General features: G+C 38.8%; 1 protein-coding gene across 1 annotated transcript in view; it reads left to right on the top strand.

The window, feature by feature from the left end:
- Positions 1 to 21,249, top strand: part of adgra2 (adhesion G protein-coupled receptor A2) — an 83,172-nt gene extending 61,923 nt beyond the window's left edge. Inside the window, exons 4-19 of the mRNA XM_065247590.2 lie at positions 1,047 to 1,118; positions 1,337 to 1,408; positions 2,352 to 2,515; positions 3,912 to 4,125; positions 4,280 to 4,444; positions 4,527 to 4,725; positions 7,599 to 7,748; positions 7,826 to 7,987; positions 8,320 to 8,520; positions 11,126 to 11,315; positions 11,707 to 11,915; positions 13,881 to 14,008; positions 14,092 to 14,215; positions 14,543 to 14,691; positions 16,599 to 16,688; positions 18,318 to 21,249. Coding sequence (XP_065103662.1) covers positions 1,047 to 1,118; positions 1,337 to 1,408; positions 2,352 to 2,515; positions 3,912 to 4,125; positions 4,280 to 4,444; positions 4,527 to 4,725; positions 7,599 to 7,748; positions 7,826 to 7,987; positions 8,320 to 8,520; positions 11,126 to 11,315; positions 11,707 to 11,915; positions 13,881 to 14,008; positions 14,092 to 14,215; positions 14,543 to 14,691; positions 16,599 to 16,688; positions 18,318 to 19,758 — 3,730 coding nt within the window. The 3' untranslated portion in view covers positions 19,759 to 21,249. The remainder of the gene's footprint in view (positions 1 to 1,046; positions 1,119 to 1,336; positions 1,409 to 2,351; positions 2,516 to 3,911; positions 4,126 to 4,279; positions 4,445 to 4,526; positions 4,726 to 7,598; positions 7,749 to 7,825; positions 7,988 to 8,319; positions 8,521 to 11,125; positions 11,316 to 11,706; positions 11,916 to 13,880; positions 14,009 to 14,091; positions 14,216 to 14,542; positions 14,692 to 16,598; positions 16,689 to 18,317) is intronic.
- Positions 21,250 to 21,376: the final 127 nt, after the last annotated feature.

Raw genomic sequence — 21,376 nt, 5'->3', positions numbered from 1 at the left:
CAAAAAATTACTTTCTTACTTAGTATTTTTATCTTGTTTTTAGTACAAATATCTTAAATTTCTTAAATCAAGATGTATTTTCTTGATGAGCAAAATGATCTAAGAAAATAAGTCTAGTTTTAGACAAAAAATATACAATTTAAGTGAATTTGTGCTTAAAACAAGTGGGGTGATTTTTCTTGAATCAAGTGTTTAAAAAAATTAATAGGTGCACTGTGAATTTTTTCATGACAATTAAGCACATTTACTCCTAAAATACTATTAACATATTAATACATTTGGGTAATCTGTTTGCATAAGCTCACTGAAAAAAATTATTAATTCAATTTACTAAATTTTTTTAAGGTAAGTGGTTGCAATCAATTTAGCTCAGCTACATTTAAGCAAAAAAATTAGAAAAAAAAAAAACTAAAAAAACTTGTTTAAATGTAGCTTAAATAAATTGATTGCAACCACTTACCTTAAAAAAATGAGTAAATTGAATGAATCATTTTTTTCAGTGTTATTAGTCAAATTGTATTATTCAGTCAATGATTATTTTAATTTTTCATTACACTTTTATTTTAATAATGGTAGTAAAAATTGTGTATGAGGGAAAAATGTGTAATGATCATGAAATGAATGTCAGACGATCAAAAAAAACAAGATTCAATTTCTAAGTGAAATATTATTCCAGTCCACATCCCATTCTTCCAGAATCAGACATGTGTCAGAATAGCGTTCTATAATAATCGAGCACACCCGAGATCGCAGCTAGATCATTTCTATGAACAGCAGGAGCTGAGAATGAACAGTGACATGTCCCAATGCTATTTAATAGCCGCTTGTTTCTTTTATTAACATGAAACTGTGATCTGCTTTCCACCTCTGACTTATCTCTCGTCAGTTTGTGTTTATAAGAAAGATGATTCAGACCCTAAAGCTAAAGTAACTTTACATTACTGACATTTTTTGTTCTTATTCAAATGTTTCTTAAAGCACAGATTTGTGACTTTTACAACTGGATCTTAAAATAACAATCATCTCATTTGTTGTGATATGAACAGTGACCTATCCAGTAACCGAATTGGCTGTCTGAATCCAGGAATGTTCCAGGGACTTACCAACCTCACTAAATTGTAAGTCATTACATCTGAAACAAATATTTATTGCTGAATGAAAAAACACAGAAAACCACTTTTGCTTTTTAATGTGTTAGACTTTGAATAAGGATGTCATGTGTTTGACCATTTTAGCTATAATAAGCACAACATTTACTGCAAATTATGCATTTTATGATGTTCATATGCCATATCGAATTATTGTGAAATGCTACATTTGTTTTCTTTTATTATAGAAACATCTCTGGAAACATTTTTTCTACTTTGGATCCTAATGTCTTTCTGGAGTTGCATTCTCTAAAGCTGGTGTGAGTTAAAGTGACTGCTCTTATGGTGCACATGCTCATATGTCATATGGTATTAAAGGGATAGTTCACCCAAAAATAAAATTTACCCCATAATTTAATCACCCTCAAGCCATCCTTGGTGTACTGTATATGATTATCTTTTTTCAGACAAACACAATCAGAATTATGTTATAAAATGTCCTTGCTCTTTTAAGCTTTATAATGGTAGTAAATAGTGCTTTTGATTTGAAGCCCAAAAAGTCCATCTGTACTTCACAGAAGTAATCCACACTCTTTCACATGGTTAATAAAGTCCTTTAGAGGGAAATGGATGTGATTTTCTAAAAAAAAAATGAATAATAAAAACTTTATAAATTAAAATAGCTTCCAGTAATGACCAACGTGTGGTTTACTTCTGTGACCAATTTTACTAAAAACTGAAAACATTTCAACTAAAAATGGTACTTTTAAAAGGGTTTTTAATGTACACATTTTTAAAAGCGATACAGTTGTCATCTCCATATGAACTATGAAGACATTAATTTGTAAAAACGGTGACATCATGCACATGCATATTATATCTTCCGACTATATGTGCCTTCGCCAACTACTGGCTTGGCAGCATAATTGAGTGTTTTATTTGTTTTCATAGATCTGTGTGAACAGGAATTGTTGTTGAAAAAGAAAAAAACTTTTCAGCTTTTAGGATATTGTTGTCATGTAAATTTACCCTTTTTGGATAGTTGTGTGAAGTTAAGACAAAGTGACTTTATTCATCCATTGAGAATCACCTTTAAACTAGCTTGTTGAAAGAAAATGGATTTAGAAAAGTTTTTAAAAAGTTTTAAGAAAAGTAGAGATAAGGTATCATTTCGAAGGGCACAAATTATCTTTCATTACACAAAATACGTAAATGGTTTTCCTGTCACCGAACAACAATAACAGTACATGTCTCCTTTATTAGGAACTTTCATACGGAGTCCCTGTCATGTGACTGCGGTCTGAATTGGGTCCCCAGTTTCTTTCGAAGTGGGTCTGTTCGCCTTGGGGATGAAACACTCTGCCAATATCCCAGAAGGCTTCATAATAAACCCCTTCGTTTGCTAAGAGAGAGTGATCTCAGTTGTGGTGAGTAAGAGACAAGACAAAAAATATATACATAAATATTATATAGTATGTGTATTACTGGTGTTAGGACTGCTACCCAACAAATCTGACTCAGAGGACCCTGATGTTGATCTTTCTTGTTTTTCATATTTAATCATTCCTCACTCCATAAAATAACAAACGCCATGCATTTTTTTTAACTCGGAGGTGCAGAAAATGTAGAAATGTCTAGTATTGGCCAAAATACTAACATTTGCTCAATCTGTGTTTCATAGCCAGCCTCGATCAAATGTAATTTGTTCAAAAGAATAACAAAATCAAAACTGGGGTCTGATTATATTTATCAAATGACTTTTGTTAAACATCATATGATCTCTCTTTTAGACATACGCTGTGTTTCCCTGCCATGTCCTGGGCCTCAAACCGAGGCTCTTGTTACTGTTTTAATATCAGCTTGTTTTGCCATCTCTTCCTTCAACTGCTCTTAAACATATTTATATTGGCCATGAACGCATAGCTTTGACTAGTTTAAAAAGCCCCCTCTGTGGGTTTGCATATGTGAATAAATATCCTCAACCCACTGAAAGAAACTGATTCAACCGAGCAGTTTTACAAGCAAAGCTGATTTTGAATAATTATTTGGCAAGGAAACACTCCAGCTTCGCGTTTATGATGAATTATTATATGATTATTAACACTAGAGACGTCTAACAGTGCAGTCTGTTAGGATTCTGGTGAGAACACAGATTTAAACAGAAAAATAGTTTGTAATCTCTACATCTTACAAGAGAACTGACCACATAATATTTTTACACAAAGTGACCACAACAAAAAATAAAAATAAAATAATGAAATAAGAAACCATTAGTGAGCCAACAATACATCTATATCTGCATTTCAAAGTTAATCTGATTTTAAAGGGCACCTATTATGCCCATTTGATGTCAAATGATAACTGATTCCAGTCTTTTACAGTATAATCAGTCCCTCCTCCTCCGAACTTGATTTGTACATTGCCAGAAAAAATGGTTCTTAGCTGTCACTTTAAAAAAAGTAAATCAGTGCACCTGAAAAGTTCATTAGAGTACCTCAAAGGTACATATTGGTACAAATGTGGGCATATTAGTACCTCAAGGGTATGTATTGGGACCTTTATAATTGTCCCAGTCAGTGTCAGATATGCCTCCAAAAATAAACCCGGCATACAACAAAATACATGACCGATAAGAGCATCTGAAATGGAGATGGAGGACAGCCCGTTTATTGTTTGGAACGTTAACATGTTTCATCTGGTGCTGACATTTGTGTGACAGCAGGAATCTATGATAAGTGGTTAAATAAAGTTGGTATTTATTTTACTGCTCAGTGAAACTTTGGTTAAGTGTATGTTTATCTTCTGATTCATTGTTTTCCTTAGATGGTCCATTGGAACTAGAGACCCTGTCTTTGTTGCCCTCGCTGAGGCAGGTCGTTTTTAAAGGGGACAGACTGCCTTTTCATTGTACCTCTTCTTTGGTTGATAAAATGACTGCTCTACACTGGCAGCACAACGGTCGGCCTGTTACCAGTGACCCTACGCGTGGGGTTCATCTTGAAGAGAGTGTACAACATGACTGCACTTTCATCACCAGGTAACATTTATGTAAATGAACCTTTATTTTGCATATGTTGGTTATGCCCTTCCCACAAGACAAAAGGGGACAAAGGGCAGTTTAAATAGATTATCCAATATCCACAATTTTTTGTAAAAACATTCAGTAATAAATTATCATTATTTATATTTAGTGAGCTGATCCTGTCAAATGTCCACCTTGAGGCAAGTGGTGAATGGGAATGTCTGGTGTCTACGGGCCGAGGGAATGCCTCACGTAGTGTGGAGATAGTGGTACTGGAGAATAGCGCCTCCTTCTGTCCAGAGCAGAGAGTAACCAACAATCGAGGGGAGTTTAGGTAAGGGGGGTGCAACTACAGCCTGTGTACAGTGATACTGATACTATGCCTAAATGTCAACTGTCTTCTCTTTGGTCTTTAGATGGCCTAGAACTCTGGCTGGCATTACCTCCTACCAATACTGTTTACAGCTGCCCTACCCCTCCTTAACAGAAGCGGGCACTGTGGAGCAGAACAAAGCATCACGCTACTGTGACCGTTCAGGACGCTGGGAAGAGGGCAACTACTCTCAATGCCTCTATACTAATGACCTCACAAGGGTCCTACATACATTCATACTGGTAAGTATTTGACACTGACACATCCCAGACTTTCCTCTGTGAAATCGGATATCTTTGAAAAACAGCCATTTATTTATTTTCTGTTTACGCAGTCAAACAACTACAAAGGTTGCCCTTAACCCCCGTTTCTGTCCTGTTTCCAATTTAAAATATTTCACATTGCAAACAAATAATATACACTCTGAGAATATACTCTGAGTTACATCTAAAGGTCTTAAAGGGATACTCCAGCTAAATATCAAAATTACCCCATGATTTACCCACCCTCAACATACACAAATCCATCATCTTTCCTAAGTTTTATAATGGTGTAAAACATTAATACCGTTTAGTTTACCTCACAGCTGGAATCTAATGAATGCGTCTTTTGTACACGCAAATATATCAATTTTTAAATGTAGACGTGCGGCCAGTGTGCTCAAAAAGAGCGATTGGTCTTGTATCCAGGCGCATCGGCGCTGCAGCAAGTTCAAAATATTTCAACTTTTCAGAATGCCGCGTCGACACCGCAGGTCATGTGACAAAACCGAACAATCAGCTTCACCCCTTATCAACATTGTGTCATGTAAACTCAAGATGGAGGAACAGCTAATCATAGCTGTACAGGGATACGGACTACCGGCACATCCGGGAACTTGACTGTAAATTTCGTCACCGCCCCTTTTTGGAGGAAAACAAACCAGACATCCCATTGATTTCGATACAAAATAGCGGAACAAAGCAATGTTCGTACACAGCCGGCAGGCGTAAATAACTTATGAAATCACTCAGATTAAACATGTTGAGTAATTATCTGTCCACCCTGCCTGCCATTGAGCGCGAAAGATACATTAACACATTTTATTTGGTCAATATAAAAACATGTCCCTTTCATTCTCCCAGCGTCAAATTTGTGTAACAACGCTATCCAGTGATTGCTGGAAATATCATTAATGCTAGTAGTTGTATGGCTGGACGGAAAAGTGCACTCAGTACTCTAAATATAAAGACATAATATATAAATACATAGTAACTTTCAAATATGAAGTAAAATCATTCACTGGCTTCCCTGTTGACTCGATGAGGTACGAGTAAATGTCCGGGTAAGACACCTCTGGCCAATGGGGAGTGTTGTTACCCAAATTTGACGCTGTGAGAATGAAAGAGACATGTTTTTATATTGACCAAATTAAATGTGTTAATGTATCTTTCGTGCTCTATGGCAGGCAGTGTGGACAGATAAATACTCAACATGTTTAATCTGAGTGATTTCTTAAGTTATTTACGCCTGCCGGATGTTTACGAACGTTGCTTTATTCCGCTATTTTGTATGGAAGTCAATGGGAGGCCTAGTTTGTTTTCCCCCAAAAGTGGGCGTCAACCTGTTCAGAGACATTCTATGACGTTGCGCCGGTTGTGCGTATACACAGAAAGAACGAACTGTCAAGCAGCTATTATTCTAACAGAATTAAAGAAAAAATGCATGGAGACACATTACTGAATTAATGGGGAGTGCGGCTAAATGTTGCTTAGCAACGGCAGACGCTACCGGAGCGCAGCCACCCAAGCGAACGCTGGAAAAAAGTAGGAAAGCGAGTCGGTTGCATTTTCCGCATGTTTTTAGATGCTAAATGTGAACCGCCCCTTAACTCTTTCCCCGCCATTGACGAGTTATCTCGTCAATTAAGAGAAAGCATTTGCATAAAAAAACATGTTTCTCAAATTTTTTATGTTAATCTGCAATACCGCAATTATTTACCGGACTTACCCAATTGTATACAAAAAACTGAGGCCAAAACACCCTGTAGCCCAAGACAGCTTGCCCACTGAAGCAGGGCTGAGCCTGGTCGGTACTTGGATGGGAGACCACCTGGGAAAACCAGGTTGCTGCTGGTAGAGGTGTTAGTGAGACCACCCTAGTGCTCACCCTGTGGTCTGTCTGGGTCCTAACACCCAAGTATAGTGACGGGGACACTATACTGTCAAAAAGCACCGTGTTTCGGATGAGACGTTAAACCGAGGCCCTGACTCTCTGTGGTCGTTAAAAATCCCAGGATGTCATTCGAAAAAGAGTAGGGGTGTGCCCCGGCATCCTGGCCCAAAAAAAAACTTGCCCATTGGCCTAGTAATCATCCCTATATCTCCTTATTGGCTATATCACTCAGTCTCCTCTCCACTAATAAGCTTGTATGTGGTGGGTGTTCCGGTGCAATATGGCTGCCGTCGCATCATCCAGGTGGATGCTGCACATTGGTGGTGGTTGAGGAGATTCCCCCGTTCATATGTAAAGCGCTTTGAGGTCAGCAGAAAAAGCGCTATATAAATGTAACTAATTATTATTATTAATTATTAATTTTAAACTCTATGTATATGTTTTGATAATCGTTTGTGCACGTGCACCTCTACAAAAATGTGATGGCGCTTCCGTTCTACGCGGAATGCAATGGCTGTGATTGGTCCGCTAGAACCCCTCTCGTCAGGTAAAAAAAACCTGCGTCACATTTTGTCATACGGATTTCCGCTTACGTCAATAAAAAAGGGAAGTCAGGTTGAGGTTGTCGCTCTTCATTACCTCCATCACAGAGGGTCTTCTCAAATAACATTCACACGAGCTGCATCTTCTATTTTGTTTGTGGATTTACTTGCCATGCTGCTTTATCTTTGCCTGATGTTGGTTACACACGTTGATATTGTCGACTAGCGGTCTGAATGTGTAAATACATGTCGATGTGGACAACGACACAGAAACATAAATGAAAAGTGACGCATAGCCCATGGCGTCAAGGACCTACATACAACTATAAAGAGCTCTTTAGATGTCAATTTTCCACAGTTGGACATCACTTTTGGCCACTACTGTAAGTGTAACTTTGTTATCTTGTGTTTGCTCTCAGACGCCCATCAACACTTCCAGCGCATTGACACTGGCACGCCAGGTGCGTTTAAACACACTGCAAGCCGCAAGTTTCACAGACACTGTAGATGTTCTCTATGTGGCTCAGTTGATGCAGAAATTCATGGACTATGTCACAGAACTGCGTGAGGTTAGTAAAAACTGAACATTACTATTGTGTATACACATTGTGTGTGTGTTATATGTTTGTGCACTGGTTTGACCCAGCTTTCAGAAGTGTTGGTGGAAATGGGCAGTAACCTGATGCAGGTAGACGACCAGATCTTGGTTCGGGCCCAGAGAGAGGAAAGAGCCTGCAGTTCAGTTGTGTATTCACTGGAGACTCTCACTTGGCCACAGCTGCACTCTCACGCTCAGGATCTTTCTATCGTAAGTCTTCAACCACGTCAACTTCCACTCGTTGTGTGAAAGATGGAAAATTTATAATTTGGTTAAAAGTCTGGAAATTTGAGGCTGTTGTAGATGAATTGCTCTTTACTGTCAAGATACAAAACAGCATTCAGTAACTTGTCTGGTGGGAGTTCTGGGGTCCCGGTGTCACATATTAGCATAACTGTAGTGTAAGCACCGTCGAAATGAGGTCAGGGTCATCCTGCGATGCTGCACTGTATAAAACAATGAATGTTATGCTCTTTAACAAAGACTGGATTCTTTGTACGGTCCAGCATTTAACATGATGGGTGGTAACTTCTCCCTCTTAGATTTCTCGTAACATTGTGATGGAGGCTCACATGATTCGTCCTGCTCATTTTACTGGGATGAGCTGCACGGCCTATCAGAGGAGAGAGGGGACTGGAGGGAGCCAGGTGCACGATGGGATAGAGCCATCCCTCGAACAACAGCTACGCTTCCGATGCACCACAGGAACACACAACACCTCATTGAATGCTTTTCCTCTTAAGGTAAAAAGATTTGGCATCCCAGGTGCTCAGACATTGCTATTTAAAATTTCAGTTTTTTCATTAAAGTTTCGTCTTGATTCAATTGTATCTCTAAAAAGTGAATTAGAAACTAGAGCCCGACCGATAAAGGATTTTGACGGCCGATACCAATACAAATGTTTGTTGGTTTTAAATCCGATATATCAGCCGATATTTTTATTTTTCAGAAACACGCAACAAAACATAAACAGATTTCCCTAACATTAGTTATTTGTAGTTATTTATGAGTTTCAACTAAAATAATATGATAATGCATTTTAAAAAGAAACATGTTTCTTTTATTGTCTCGTGACCAACTCACCATGAACTCACTTAACCGTTGTTCTCTCTGCCCAACTCTGGCTGGATCAGCAGGTTGCAGGATGTGTGAAGCGTTATACACGAGTGTTGCCAACAGGGAGGTTGTAGAGTGTCCTCTGGTTGACAAACTATACAACGGTAACACTCGTGACATGGTTGAAGGGTGTTTCGTCCGTTTTTTTTTTTTAATATTCATTTATCGGCCATTATGAATGCCGATACCGATAGTTTGGAAAATGCCTAATATCGGCCGATAATATTGGCCTGCCGATATATCGGTCGGGCTGTATTAGAAACAAGCAGACATTGTTGAAATACAAATTTTTCTTAGATAACTTTAATGTAGCATAGCCTAGAATATTATATTATATTCAAAGGTTTGTTTGAATATAAATTTAAATCTACTGATATTTGCATATTTTGCGATCTTGGAAATTTTGAACCTTTTCTTCAGCCGATGCCCTTTGACCTAAATCATTTACTTAAATTTACTTTTCACATAGTTATTGTTATTATTACCTGTTATTGGATCTTTATATGGTAATTTTCTTTTATTGGTACATTACATAAAATGTAGACCGATCTGTCCATTTAGCATAAAATCTAATTTTTCTGATGTAGGGTTGATGAAGTGTTTTTTATTATTTATTTACCATTTATGATTTAATTGTAATTAAAGGTGGGGTGCATGATCTTTGAAAGCCAGTGTTGACATTTGAAATCACCTAAACAAACATACCCCTACCCCAATAGAATCTGGACCATCTTTTGATAAATGCAACCCAGGCAAAGATGTTGGTTAGTAGACACGCCCCTTACTGTGATTGGCTACAAGTGTGTTTTGGTACTTGGCCCGACTCCCTTTTCCAAAGCGTTTTACAAAAATCGTGCACCCCGCCTTTAATTAATAGTTTTTCATAAACTCACAAACCCCCCTGCAATTCCCCCACAAACCACCAGGGGTCATAAACCCCAGTTTCGTAAACCCCAGTTTGGGAAACCCTGGTTTGTGGGAACCATGTCATTAAATCAATAGTAATAATACAATAATAAATAATAATACAACCCAGTCTCACGGCATTTCATGATATAGTCATGAAAATTTACATAAATTTATTTTGTGTTCATGGACATGCAATCGTTTTTTTACCTCGTGTCACCTAGCACGATCATAGACTGTAAAAAAGATGGACGACGCCTGTTCGCTCCCTTCCATTGGTGAAAAGTGAAGCCGCCAGAGTCCCGATATGGCGCTGACATCTTGGGTCTTGAGTCTGCGCAGTAGCGATTTGGGGACCAGTCATGCGCAGTAGTGAGCAGGAAGTGAACCCGCGAAATCAAAACCCCGCCCTCACTCTCGCAGAATGCGCATATCATATGATATCACAGCTGTCAATCATGACGTGACACCACCGTTTTTATATCATTAAATAACTAACTAAACACAAACTTATTTTAAAAACAAACATTTGAATTTGCATCAGTGTGATAAAAACTACAGTAAATGACAGAAACTAGGTTCGGAAAAAAGATAATTGAAGTGTAATTAATTTTTTTAGTTGGTCTCAAGTCCCATTGAATAACATGGGGAGGCGGGGTTTATGACCTATACTGGGACCAGTCACTGGGGGGCGATCGAGACGTTTTGGCTTCACTTTTCAGGGCTTGTGCGGCACGCTTGAGCACGATAGTTAAACCTCACAGGTTCTGTTTACTGTTAGATTTAAGACATCCTAACCCCAACCCTAACAAAACAGAAAAAATTAAGAAGCGACAATGGTTTAAAAAATTATTTTAAAAACTATAGAGACAAAACATAGTTGTTTATAAAATACATAAAATTATAATTTATTTAAAAAGTAATTAAGTCATGCTAAGCGACACGGAAAAGAAAGTTGTGCTTTGTGACACGAAAAAATAGAGGAAAATCATGTCCATGAACACGAATAAATAAATCAAATATTTTGTGACTATACCAAACTGCATTGAGATACGGTAGAAAACTAGCTAAAGGGGTTGTAAGCACTAACAACACCCCTTAAGACCAGAGTATAGTCCGTTTTTACGTGTATATGAACGTATGAGCATTGCGACAAAATGCAATGCATCTCCTGGGCTGCATATAACATTTTCTTATATGTGCAGTTAAAAAATTTTGGCAGACCCTTGCGTATGCGTTAAAATGAAACACTACTTAAGCCTTGACTGTATTCTCTTATACTTTATTGCTTTAAGTATATACTACTGAATTGTTTTCTCTTTCCAGAATGCCGTGGCTCTTGCTTCAGTATCTCTCCCCGCGTCTCTTTTCCCTCCCACTGCTCCTCCTGACTGTAAGCTGCAGTTTGTGGCATTCCGCAGTGGAAGATTCTTTCCATTTACCGGAAATTTCACCGGGCCTTCTGACCTTGCTCGCAGACGTGGTGTCAACACTCCAGTTATCTATGTTGGCCTTGGTGCGTTGCCTTGACCTCAACATTTGTGAGATATGGAAACATTCTAGTTGTTTTTTGTGATACTTGTTTTGTTATAGATTATAATTGACGGGAATTATGAGATTTTGCTGAACTCAGTTTGCAGAGTTTATCTTCCCTTCTTGCAGAAATGTCAGTAAACATCTCTGGATGGATTCTGTGTGCTTTGCGAATAACACGCAGGATTTGTGAATGTTTAATGAATGTGCTTCAGAGTTCAGGAAAAGATTAATGTATGAAAAGATAAATGTCATGAATCCTCACCCTTTATTGAGTATAGTAAATCCATGCATCTGATGAAGCGCCACTGTTAACATAAACCCCAATAACATCATCCATTGTGCTTTCTGCCTCCCATTTATTTCCCTTTCAGACGGCTGCAGCATGTGGCATCAGTCAGATCCCATTATTGTGTCACTACGACACACATCACCTGGTAATGACCCTGTTGCTGTTCACTGGAGCTTACAGGCCCTGGAGCATCATGGGAGTTGGAGTCCAGATGGCTGTCAGCTGGCTCATAGTGATGCATCCACTTCTACACTGCGTTGCTCTGTGCTTAGCAACTACGCTGTACTACAGGTAAAGTTGACTTCATTTGATATAAATCTATATGGGCGCACTTATGTGGATTGGATAGCATGGCCCTATTAGCAACATCTGTTTTCTAAAGTACTGTTGAGTTGCTCTCCTGATTCTTGGAAAGTCTGCTGTATGTTGCATGCTGAAGTAATACATCTTAAACACCAAATCTGTTAACTTACGTTGTAACATGAAAACTTTATTTCATTACATCATCCATGAACATTATTTGTGAGTCCTGTTGGATTGATTTAGGTTCTGGCTAGATGGAATACAGCTACAGCTAAATCTCGTGAGATGTTGGGTTTAGGGTTAGGCTTGGGGGTAGGATTAGGGGCTGGACACACCAAAACTTTTAAACGCGGCTGAAAACGCCTTGAGGACGCCGAATGCCAGCTGTTTTTCAGCTGAGTGCCAGCTTTCTTCAGCTGACACTTTGGTAGCTGTGATACTTCAGCTGCGAGCCGGTTGGTTGCTGTGGTAATGTCCCGCCCCTCCTCCACTGTGATTGGGCGGCCGTGTGAGAACTGACATTGACGAGCGGAGCTTTTTTCCCAAGGTTGAATCTCTTTCAACTCTCGACGCTCAGCGCCGAGCGCGGAAAAACCGCCGAGCGCCGGTTTTCAGCGCGGAAAAAACCCGCTAGATGCTGGCTTATTTGAAAAACGCTGAGCTTCTATTGGAAACAATTGAAAACATGCGCCGGCCGCGGGTGTAAAAGTTTTGGTGTACACAACCCCTTAGGATGAAAAACAGGTTCTGGCTAGAGGGGATATAGCCATGGCACAATCCTGTGAAGTGTTGGGTTAAAGGTTAGATTTGGGAGTAGTATTAGGATGAAAACCTGAGATTCTGGTTAGAAGGGATACAGCTATGGGCAAATCTCATGAAATTGTATGTTTAGGTTTAGTTTTGGGGGTAGAATTAAGATGAAAAACTGAGGTTTTGGTTAGAAGGGATACAGCTATGGCCAAATCCCATGAAATGTTATAGGTTTAGTTTTGGGGGTAGGATTAGGATGAAAAATAGCAGTTCTGGCTAGATAGGATATATCTACGGCCCAAATCCCAGTAAATGTTGGGTTTAGGGTTAGATTTGGGGGTAGAATTAGGATGAAAACCTGAGGTTCTGGTTAAAAGGGATACAGCTATGGCCAAATCCCGTGAAATGTTAGGTTTAGTTTTGGGGGTAGGATTAGGAAGAAAAACTGAGATTCTGAATTGCCACAACCATTGCTTTACATTGCCTGTGAAGGTAAAGACTACTACTCCCATCATTCAGCCCAAAGAGTTGTTGCCTACATGTTGTCTGTTTCAATTTAGTCACTTATGATGTCTCATCTTGGTTAAGGTATACTGCCATTAAAGTCACCTGCCTATGTAAGAGGCAGACAGTGAAAAGGGTCATTAGGTTATATCACTGAAGAAATGTCCTAGCGCCAACCTTCATAATAAGTCATCTGTAATTTGTTAATAAATCCATTATATGTATTTTTCAACAAATCTGTTCCATAAAAGGATAACCAAGTGCAGACTATGACGGTTTACTGATTGATAAATCTGTTGTAGTAAATCTTATCTAACTAATATGAGTATTTCTAGCGTGCACTCCTAGTTGAGTGATAGAGTCATTACAGGGAGGACAGGTCTTCCTTTACAAACACATTTAACACTACATTTCTTCATCCTGACAAGTCTCTGGAGGACTTTAATGTTCAGCTTGGTCTCAAACTATTTTTGTTATCAGGAAAATGGTATAAATGTGAAGGCAAGCAGCTGATTTTGGCCATTGGTTGAAACTTTTGGCATTTTAGAATACTGACATTGGAGCCGAACTAATATCTGCTTGTGTCATGAAGGGTCCCAGGAAATGCTTTTCCTTGAGGGTTTTTGTGGGATAAAGTCATAGGCCTGAGTGTTCCCATCTCCTTCTCCATTGTTTTTATTATATCTCTCTGTATTTCAGGAAATGCCAGATTTCCCAGGATCAAATCCAGTTCCAGTGGAAGTTCTCCACCCTGTGATCTACACCTGCACTGCGGTGCTGCTTCTCTGTCTCTTCACCATCATCATCACCTATATACTGCACCACAGGTATTTCTGTCATTGTATTAATTTTAGCACCGTGAGCACACGCATACTTGGATAAAAGTAACAGCTTTCTTCTCTATGGTCAGTTCAATCCGAATCACTAGGAAGAGTTGGCACACCCTCTTAAACACTTGCTTTCACATCGCAATGACATCTGCAGTATTCGCAGGAGGGATCACGCTGACGGGATACCCAATTGTATGCCAGGCAGTAAGTACTTATATCTCATACAAAAACACATAAACAACATAAACACTGCCTTACGTTAAAGGATCTGTACCTCCTGATTTTGTTTTTACAATTCTTGAAATATTATCCTGGTGTTTGTAATGCACTTAAAACTTATTTAAAGTAAATTTGTAATTTATTTATTTTATTATATTTTTTATATATTTACAAAATGTTCTTTACATTATGTAGGATGATTTTATGTAAAAAAAAACTTTTTGAAAGCCTCTGATCTAACATTTTGTTTTAATGTTTTAATAGTCAGCCATTACTTTATTTGGTTCTCATGCATGTGTACGTTCCTGTCAGGTGGGGATTGTTCTTCACTACTCCTCCTTATCCACTTTATTATGGATCGGGGTGAGTGCCAGAGTTATCTATAAAGAAGCCTTATTGAGGTCTCCACAGCAACTAGAAAGTGAGACTGCTGTACAGCCGACCCAGCGGCCCATGCTCAGGTCAGTCATATCAATACAAAGTGTTGGAAAGGCTTTAAAAATGCATCTCATAAACTGTTTAGTTATCTGATGTTTTTTTCAGTTTCTGTCTACGCCCAGTCTGTCGTAAGTCTCTTTAAACAAACAAACAAAATACTTATTTTAGTCAACAACTTGGAGTGTCAATTTAGCATAAAAGTGTCTTAAACTGGCAATACCAGAGCTGAAACTATGACTCAGGCCATGTTGCAGGAGGTAAGGAGCAAAAAGGTCTTTTGAGAGGCAGCTTAATAGACCACCATGCATGGTGTAATAAACTGACTAATCAAAGACCGCCATTGTCCACATAAAAGCCAAATCCATCTGCTGTTGTGGAGAGTCGGAAATAGGAAGAGAAGAGAGAGAGAGAAAGAGAAAACTGGGCCTACAGTAGAAGATAAAAGTGCACATAGAAGTTGTAAATCTAACAGAGGATACACATATCCTCAGAGACATGCCTGCAAATATATCTCTTCATTTCAACCATTTTAACCTAGACCTCCATGCTCTCTATATACCCTGGGGAAATGTGCCCAGATCCCACGCCTGACTCCTGGGATAAATCATGCTATGTTTCCTTTCTCTACTGTCTGGAGTCCAGAATGACTCTTCATTGACAGACAGAGACAGAGAACTGACCTAACACACAGATGTCATTTACTGTGGACAAAAGAAAGTTCTGTAAAACATTTAGCAGCCAACAACTGCAAATCGAAAGAGACATAGGCTTTGTTTTAGACATATGAGCAATCCCATGCAAATGTCAAACTTACCCCAAAAAAAATTTAGTTTTTACCGTTCTGATATTTCAGATGTCAATATTTGGTGCCTTAAAGCCATGCAAGGTCTCTAAGTAAAAAAAAAAACAGTTTTTATTCAACACCAGTGGCGGCTCGTGACTGCTCAACCGAGTAATTCAAAATATGTGTTTGTTGCGTCATGTAAACCATGTGCATCATGTCTTTTGTCAAAATAAGTGCCTGCTGCACACGCGTCAAAACCGTTTATGATAAAAAAGATGCTCACGTTCACAAAATACACGCAAGAGACTCCCTTAACAGTAAAGCATTTCTTTTATCATAAACCCTTTAGTGGCGTCTGCAGCAGGCACTTATTTTGACAAGACACGTGATGCACATAGGATCGCTTGACCCACACATTTTGAAATTACAAACCACACACATGTCGGGCTACATACATGCTGTGACGAACTTCGCATTGAGCGCCCGCAAAAAAAGAAGTCACCGGCCGCCACTGTTCAGCACAGATTTCTGTCCCTTCTGCATTTATTGGGTATCATTGCTTCTGGTTTATGCATTTTAATAGACTGAATTCCTAGAAAAAAAATTTTTCTGGTGTCCTTTTTTGTCACATCCATAACACACGAAAACTGAAACAGAAAACACATGCATAGCAGTGGCTTGCATGAATTTTGTGAATGTGAGCGTATCATTTATCATCAATGGTTTGATGCGTTTGCAGCAGGCACTTATTTTGACAAACACATGATGCACATGTTTCAAATAATGCAACAAACACATATTTTGATAACACGAGCAACACATATTTTATATTTGCGCCCCTCGCATGAGCAGTCACGAGCCGCCACTGATGCAAAGACAGATTTTTTCTCATCTCTGGACTCTATCATTAGAGGTTCATGAAAACATAAACAGATGGTTCAATATATTCATAACAAAAACATTCATTGATATATGATATTTACATTTCTGACTAAAATGTCACATTCATAATGCAGGAATTGATTATATATATATATATACACAATAAATAAATGTGTATTATTAATAAAAAATACATTTTCTTTGGCTGGTTGTTCTGAATGTATGACTATATGCTTTTCTCTTCATTTCTATTTCTCTCTACAGGTTTTATTTAATAGCTGGTGGTGTCCCACTTATTATATGCGGTATTACTGCAGCAGTTAACATCAATAACTATGGAGACAGCATTTCCTAGTGAGTACCGTGTTTTACAACATCTTCCTTTCAAATTTATCTTTGTAATTATGTGTTCCTGATTCGACAAAAATGCTGCATTTTTTTTTTACTTAACATGCTTTAACTTATACAAACAATTAATTTTTAAGTTATTTCAACTTATCACATTTGCTGAATTGACTTTAAAAAAACAAGTTGTTTTAACTTCATGCTGCATTTTTTTTTGTGTGTGTGTGTGTGTGTGTGTGTACTGTTGTATTCAAGTATTTTTATGTCTCTCCTCATGAGGAAAGGAGAAACAAAACACAGTCTTCAATTCAACATATTGCAAAAGAAACACTTTAAACATTTAGTTGCACAATTGTTAAGCTCTGAGCTGCGTCCACGCCCCGCCATCTTGGATCATATATGCATCTTGAATGCACTGTACATGTAATAATAATTTCATTTCAAAGTAACATTTTTAAACAATAATGCCACTGCTAGCAGTCTGGTTGCCACAATGAACCAATTGAGAGTAATGTTAACATTAACATTATTTAGGGTTATACTCATTCCACCCAAACACAATTTTGTCAGTTGCGTTCATGAATATAGTAAGGAATCATATTATTTAAAGTAAACATCTTCACTCTCAGAAAAACGGTGCAAAAGCTGTCACTGGGATGGTAACCTTTGAAAAGATCCTAATATGTAATATGTTAGGTAAAGATATGTATACATTTGGTCCAATATGTACCTTTGAGGTACTAATATGCACTCTTTATGTATGGTATAAAGGTGTACTTTTTGAAGGGGTAGCGCCCCAGTGACAACTTTTCAGAGAGGCACGAATTCAAGAAATGTGTTCATAGTGTCATGTGTGGCTTGTCATGCGTCATGTCAACCTATGTGCATTATGCGTCATGTCAAAATACGTGCCTGCTGCACACGCTTGAAGAGGTTTATGATAAAAGAGATGATAAACGAAAAATGATAAGAGTATGATAAACTCTGATTGCACATGAGATGAAGCGAGTATCTGGCAAACGCGAGCTTTTTTATCATAAACCCCTTTCGAGGCGTATGCAGCAGACACATATTTTTTTATGACACGTTATGCACATACGATTACATGACGCGCTGAAATCGTATTTTCACATGACGAGCCACACACATGATGGGCTAAATACTGTACATGTTTTGACGAGCTTCAGATCGTGCGCCCTCGAAAAAGAAGTCACCGGCCGCCACTGATCTACGCTAGACTTGAACGTCGTAATATTAGAAGGCTAATATGAAATTCTCTTAATTATGTTTGTATTTATATTATATAACTATTTTGATGCATTTTTTAATTTAGAAATAAAAATTTTTAAAGAAATCAAATATAATTCTTCATGCACTGTGATTTTGTCACATTTGTCACATTAGATGTTGACATTTAATAGACAGAAATATGTGAGGTTTTCTGTTATAATGAGCTTCTGTTTATTTCTGTGACTGTCTGATACTTAGTTGTTACATATATATTATATGTGCCGGCCTGCTCATTTACAGGCCTTTAAAAGTGTCTGTTGTATACAGAGCTTGCTTTGTGCTTCTCTTATTTGAATAATTACAGCCTTTGCCCTCTGACCTTTTTACTACTCCTGACCTCTTTTGCAGCTGCTGGTTGGTGTTGCAACCCAGCATAGGTGCTTTCTACATTCCAGCTGGATTGATCATTCTGGTGACATGGATCTACTTCCTGTGCACTGTTTTCTGCCTGAGGCACCAGAACTTCCAAAACGCCAAAGATCCTCCTTGCTCCGCACTCGGACCTTTGCCGGAAAGCCAACCAGCACTAAGCGGCAGCACCAGTTTGCTGTCAACAGACTCTGCGGTGGGCCCGGTTCATTCTGGGACGATGGTGGAAGACCAGTACTCGTTGAAGGTACAGTGTTTGGCACTGGTGGCAACGCAGTTCGTGTTTGTAGGACTCTGGTGCTGTGGCGCTATGGCAGTTTGGCATGTTGATAGAGAGCGTAACCTCTTCAGCTGTTTGTATGGAGGAATGGCGACTGGATTAGGGATTTTCTTGGTGATTCATCACTGTTTCAAGCGTTCGGATGTCCAGGCAACATGTCTAGGGTGTTGCCCTGGGTATCCTCGATCGGAACCAGTGCCGGCCTACACCCATCCCTGTACTGCGACCGTAGGGGTCCAAAGTGCCTCAGACAGGGGCTCGCAACTTTTCGTAGGATGTCATCTGCCGACGGACCCCAACAATTACTCTTCTTCTGCTAGGTCTTCATCTACTCAAAGTGGAACTACTAGCATCGGCGCCGGGCCTTGCAAACTGACCAACCTCCTGCAAGTGACGCAAGAGAACACGAACAACGCATCCCGAGCGAATACCAGCACGAGCGCAGAGAACAATGGCAATAAGCCCGCCAACAATCTTCTGCCCAGTTTGACCAGCACCATTCCCGCCCAGCAGCCTCAAAGGAAGAAGGCTTGTAGTAGAACCAAGGGTGGGAATACTCAGTACCACCACAGAGGGGACGGCAGAGGACACTATCGCCTTAAAGCTCTGCGAGCGGGTGCAGGAGGTAGTATGGGTGCGTTAGGACCCTCGGGGACAGAGCAAATCAATATACACCACCTACACAAACACGCTTCCAGTGAAAATGGAAGTCTACGAAATAGCCATACAGAAAGCCAAAATGGACTTTTGACCAATGGCCGACACAGAGGGGAGGGACTTGCGACAAGCCCCTCGGAAGGTAGTGATGGAGGTAGTAGTGGAAGTAGAAAGCCCTTCCCGCTGTTACCCTCAGCGTCAAGTAGGTTTGCCCTGCTGCAAAATGCTCAGCGGCGCAGCGCAAGCAAAGACAATCTTAAACTGGCCGCCGCGGCCGAAAGAGATTCGAAGCGAAGCTCGTTTCCTCTGAACGTGGCAAACATCACCGGGACGGTCACTCCGACGGCCTCTTTGTCAACTGTTTCGGCATCAAATGGAACATTAAAGGGCTCTGTGATAGAACTGGACGCTAGTGGGACGGACCAATCACAAGGTTCGGTTGGAATGAAGAGCAGGGTATGGAAAAGCGAGACAACAGTATAATATTAAAAAAGGAACAGTTAAAGACCCCATACAATCAAAATGAGACCACCTACATGCCAGTTGTCCATAGCATTGACAGAACACACGTCTAGAGATATACACATTTAAAATGTACGCTCTTTGTGTTCTTGGAAAATGGACCAAAAATATTGATGACTCATCCTGCACTGGTAGATTATTGTCCAATCAGAATGCTACATTGATGGATATGCCCCTACCCCACATTTTCAAACAAAATACAGTGTGTGCTTTTTTTTAAAAGAAAGAAAAAACAAAGCTGTGTTCCTCAAGCATTTTCGTGGGGTCTTTAAAGTTTCCTCAGTATTTTTGGAGCCAAAGAGAAACAATTGGCTCCTTTTATGATTTTACCTCCAGAATTTAAGTTTTGAAACGTAAAACATTCAAGAGCGGTTGTTGGATAACAGTCACTTGTTTGCTGGCAAAGCTTTTAGTGGCTGTGGATTTTGTTGTTTCAGATAAAGGAAATGATAAGAAGTTACATGGGGCTATTTTTCACATACCATACATTGTGTGCGTATGCAAAACCTGACTCCTCTATGTGTGGATAATCTGGTGTAACAAAATATGCAATATATTTTTTTGTGCTTTCGTTTGTAATACCATCTAATCTAACAAATGATTTAAAATCAATGAATACCTTTTAGTTTTGAATATGCCAATGGATCTGAATCTAAAGTTTTAATCTTTATGTTTCTGACTATGCATATCAATCAGGGTGGATTTCAGGTCCATCTGTGGACAGCTATGCTTCTTGTATGTATGTGTGTGTATGTTGTGTTTGTTTTTATTCTCACTATTTCATTAATGTGTCTGTAAGAATGTACATTATGTGTTAAGTATTGTTTGACCATTACAGTATTAATTCATCTTCATTAATCCTCAAGCACTAAGCAGCTCTTGGTATCCTGTGGTCAGTCTGACACAAATGTGGATAACAAAGACTTCCCACAAATAAGCATCCAGTTCAAAAATTCCATCCATGCATGTGTACGTTATGCTTTTTTAGAGAACAGCAAGCCTTTAGTTGGTTTGTGGTGCCCTCTACTGGGTTATTTCTGCCATTGATCAAATGCACTGATAATGAATGCTGTCATTGGACAAATTATATCAACAAAGCTTTCATATTCGCTCAATTGTTCCTGATGGATTTGATGAAGAAGGACATTTTTGTCCACATTTATTTTGTTGTAGTACCATGTATAACATGGACTTTTTAAGCACTTGGTTCAGGCCCGGCTTCTCGTGGCTTAACCTAATGGCCGAGACTATGAAGAGAGTATTATACATATTCTTATAATTAATGATGTATTTATATTATACATATCAGTATTAGTGTTTTTGTCTAATACTAATGCAAGTGTCATTATGCAATTTATGATATTCAGCATTGTACAGTGGATTTGTGGCCTTATCATTTTTTTTTTACATTTTTAATCTAAAAGCACATACATTAAAAGACTATCATACATACATTATTGTTTTTTCTTTTAAATCACCAAATAAAACAGGTTTTCATTCAGCCCATAAATGATCAATGAAAGTATAAGCTTTAAAAAATGAAATAAATTATATATATATATATTAAAGCTTACACTTT

Source organism: Paramisgurnus dabryanus, chromosome 11 (genome assembly GCF_030506205.2).
Source record: "Paramisgurnus dabryanus chromosome 11, PD_genome_1.1, whole genome shotgun sequence".
NCBI classification, from domain to species: domain Eukaryota; kingdom Metazoa; phylum Chordata; class Actinopteri; order Cypriniformes; family Cobitidae; genus Paramisgurnus; species Paramisgurnus dabryanus.
The sequence above is the reverse complement of the archived record's forward strand: the minus strand, read 5'-3'. Positions and strand labels throughout refer to the sequence as shown.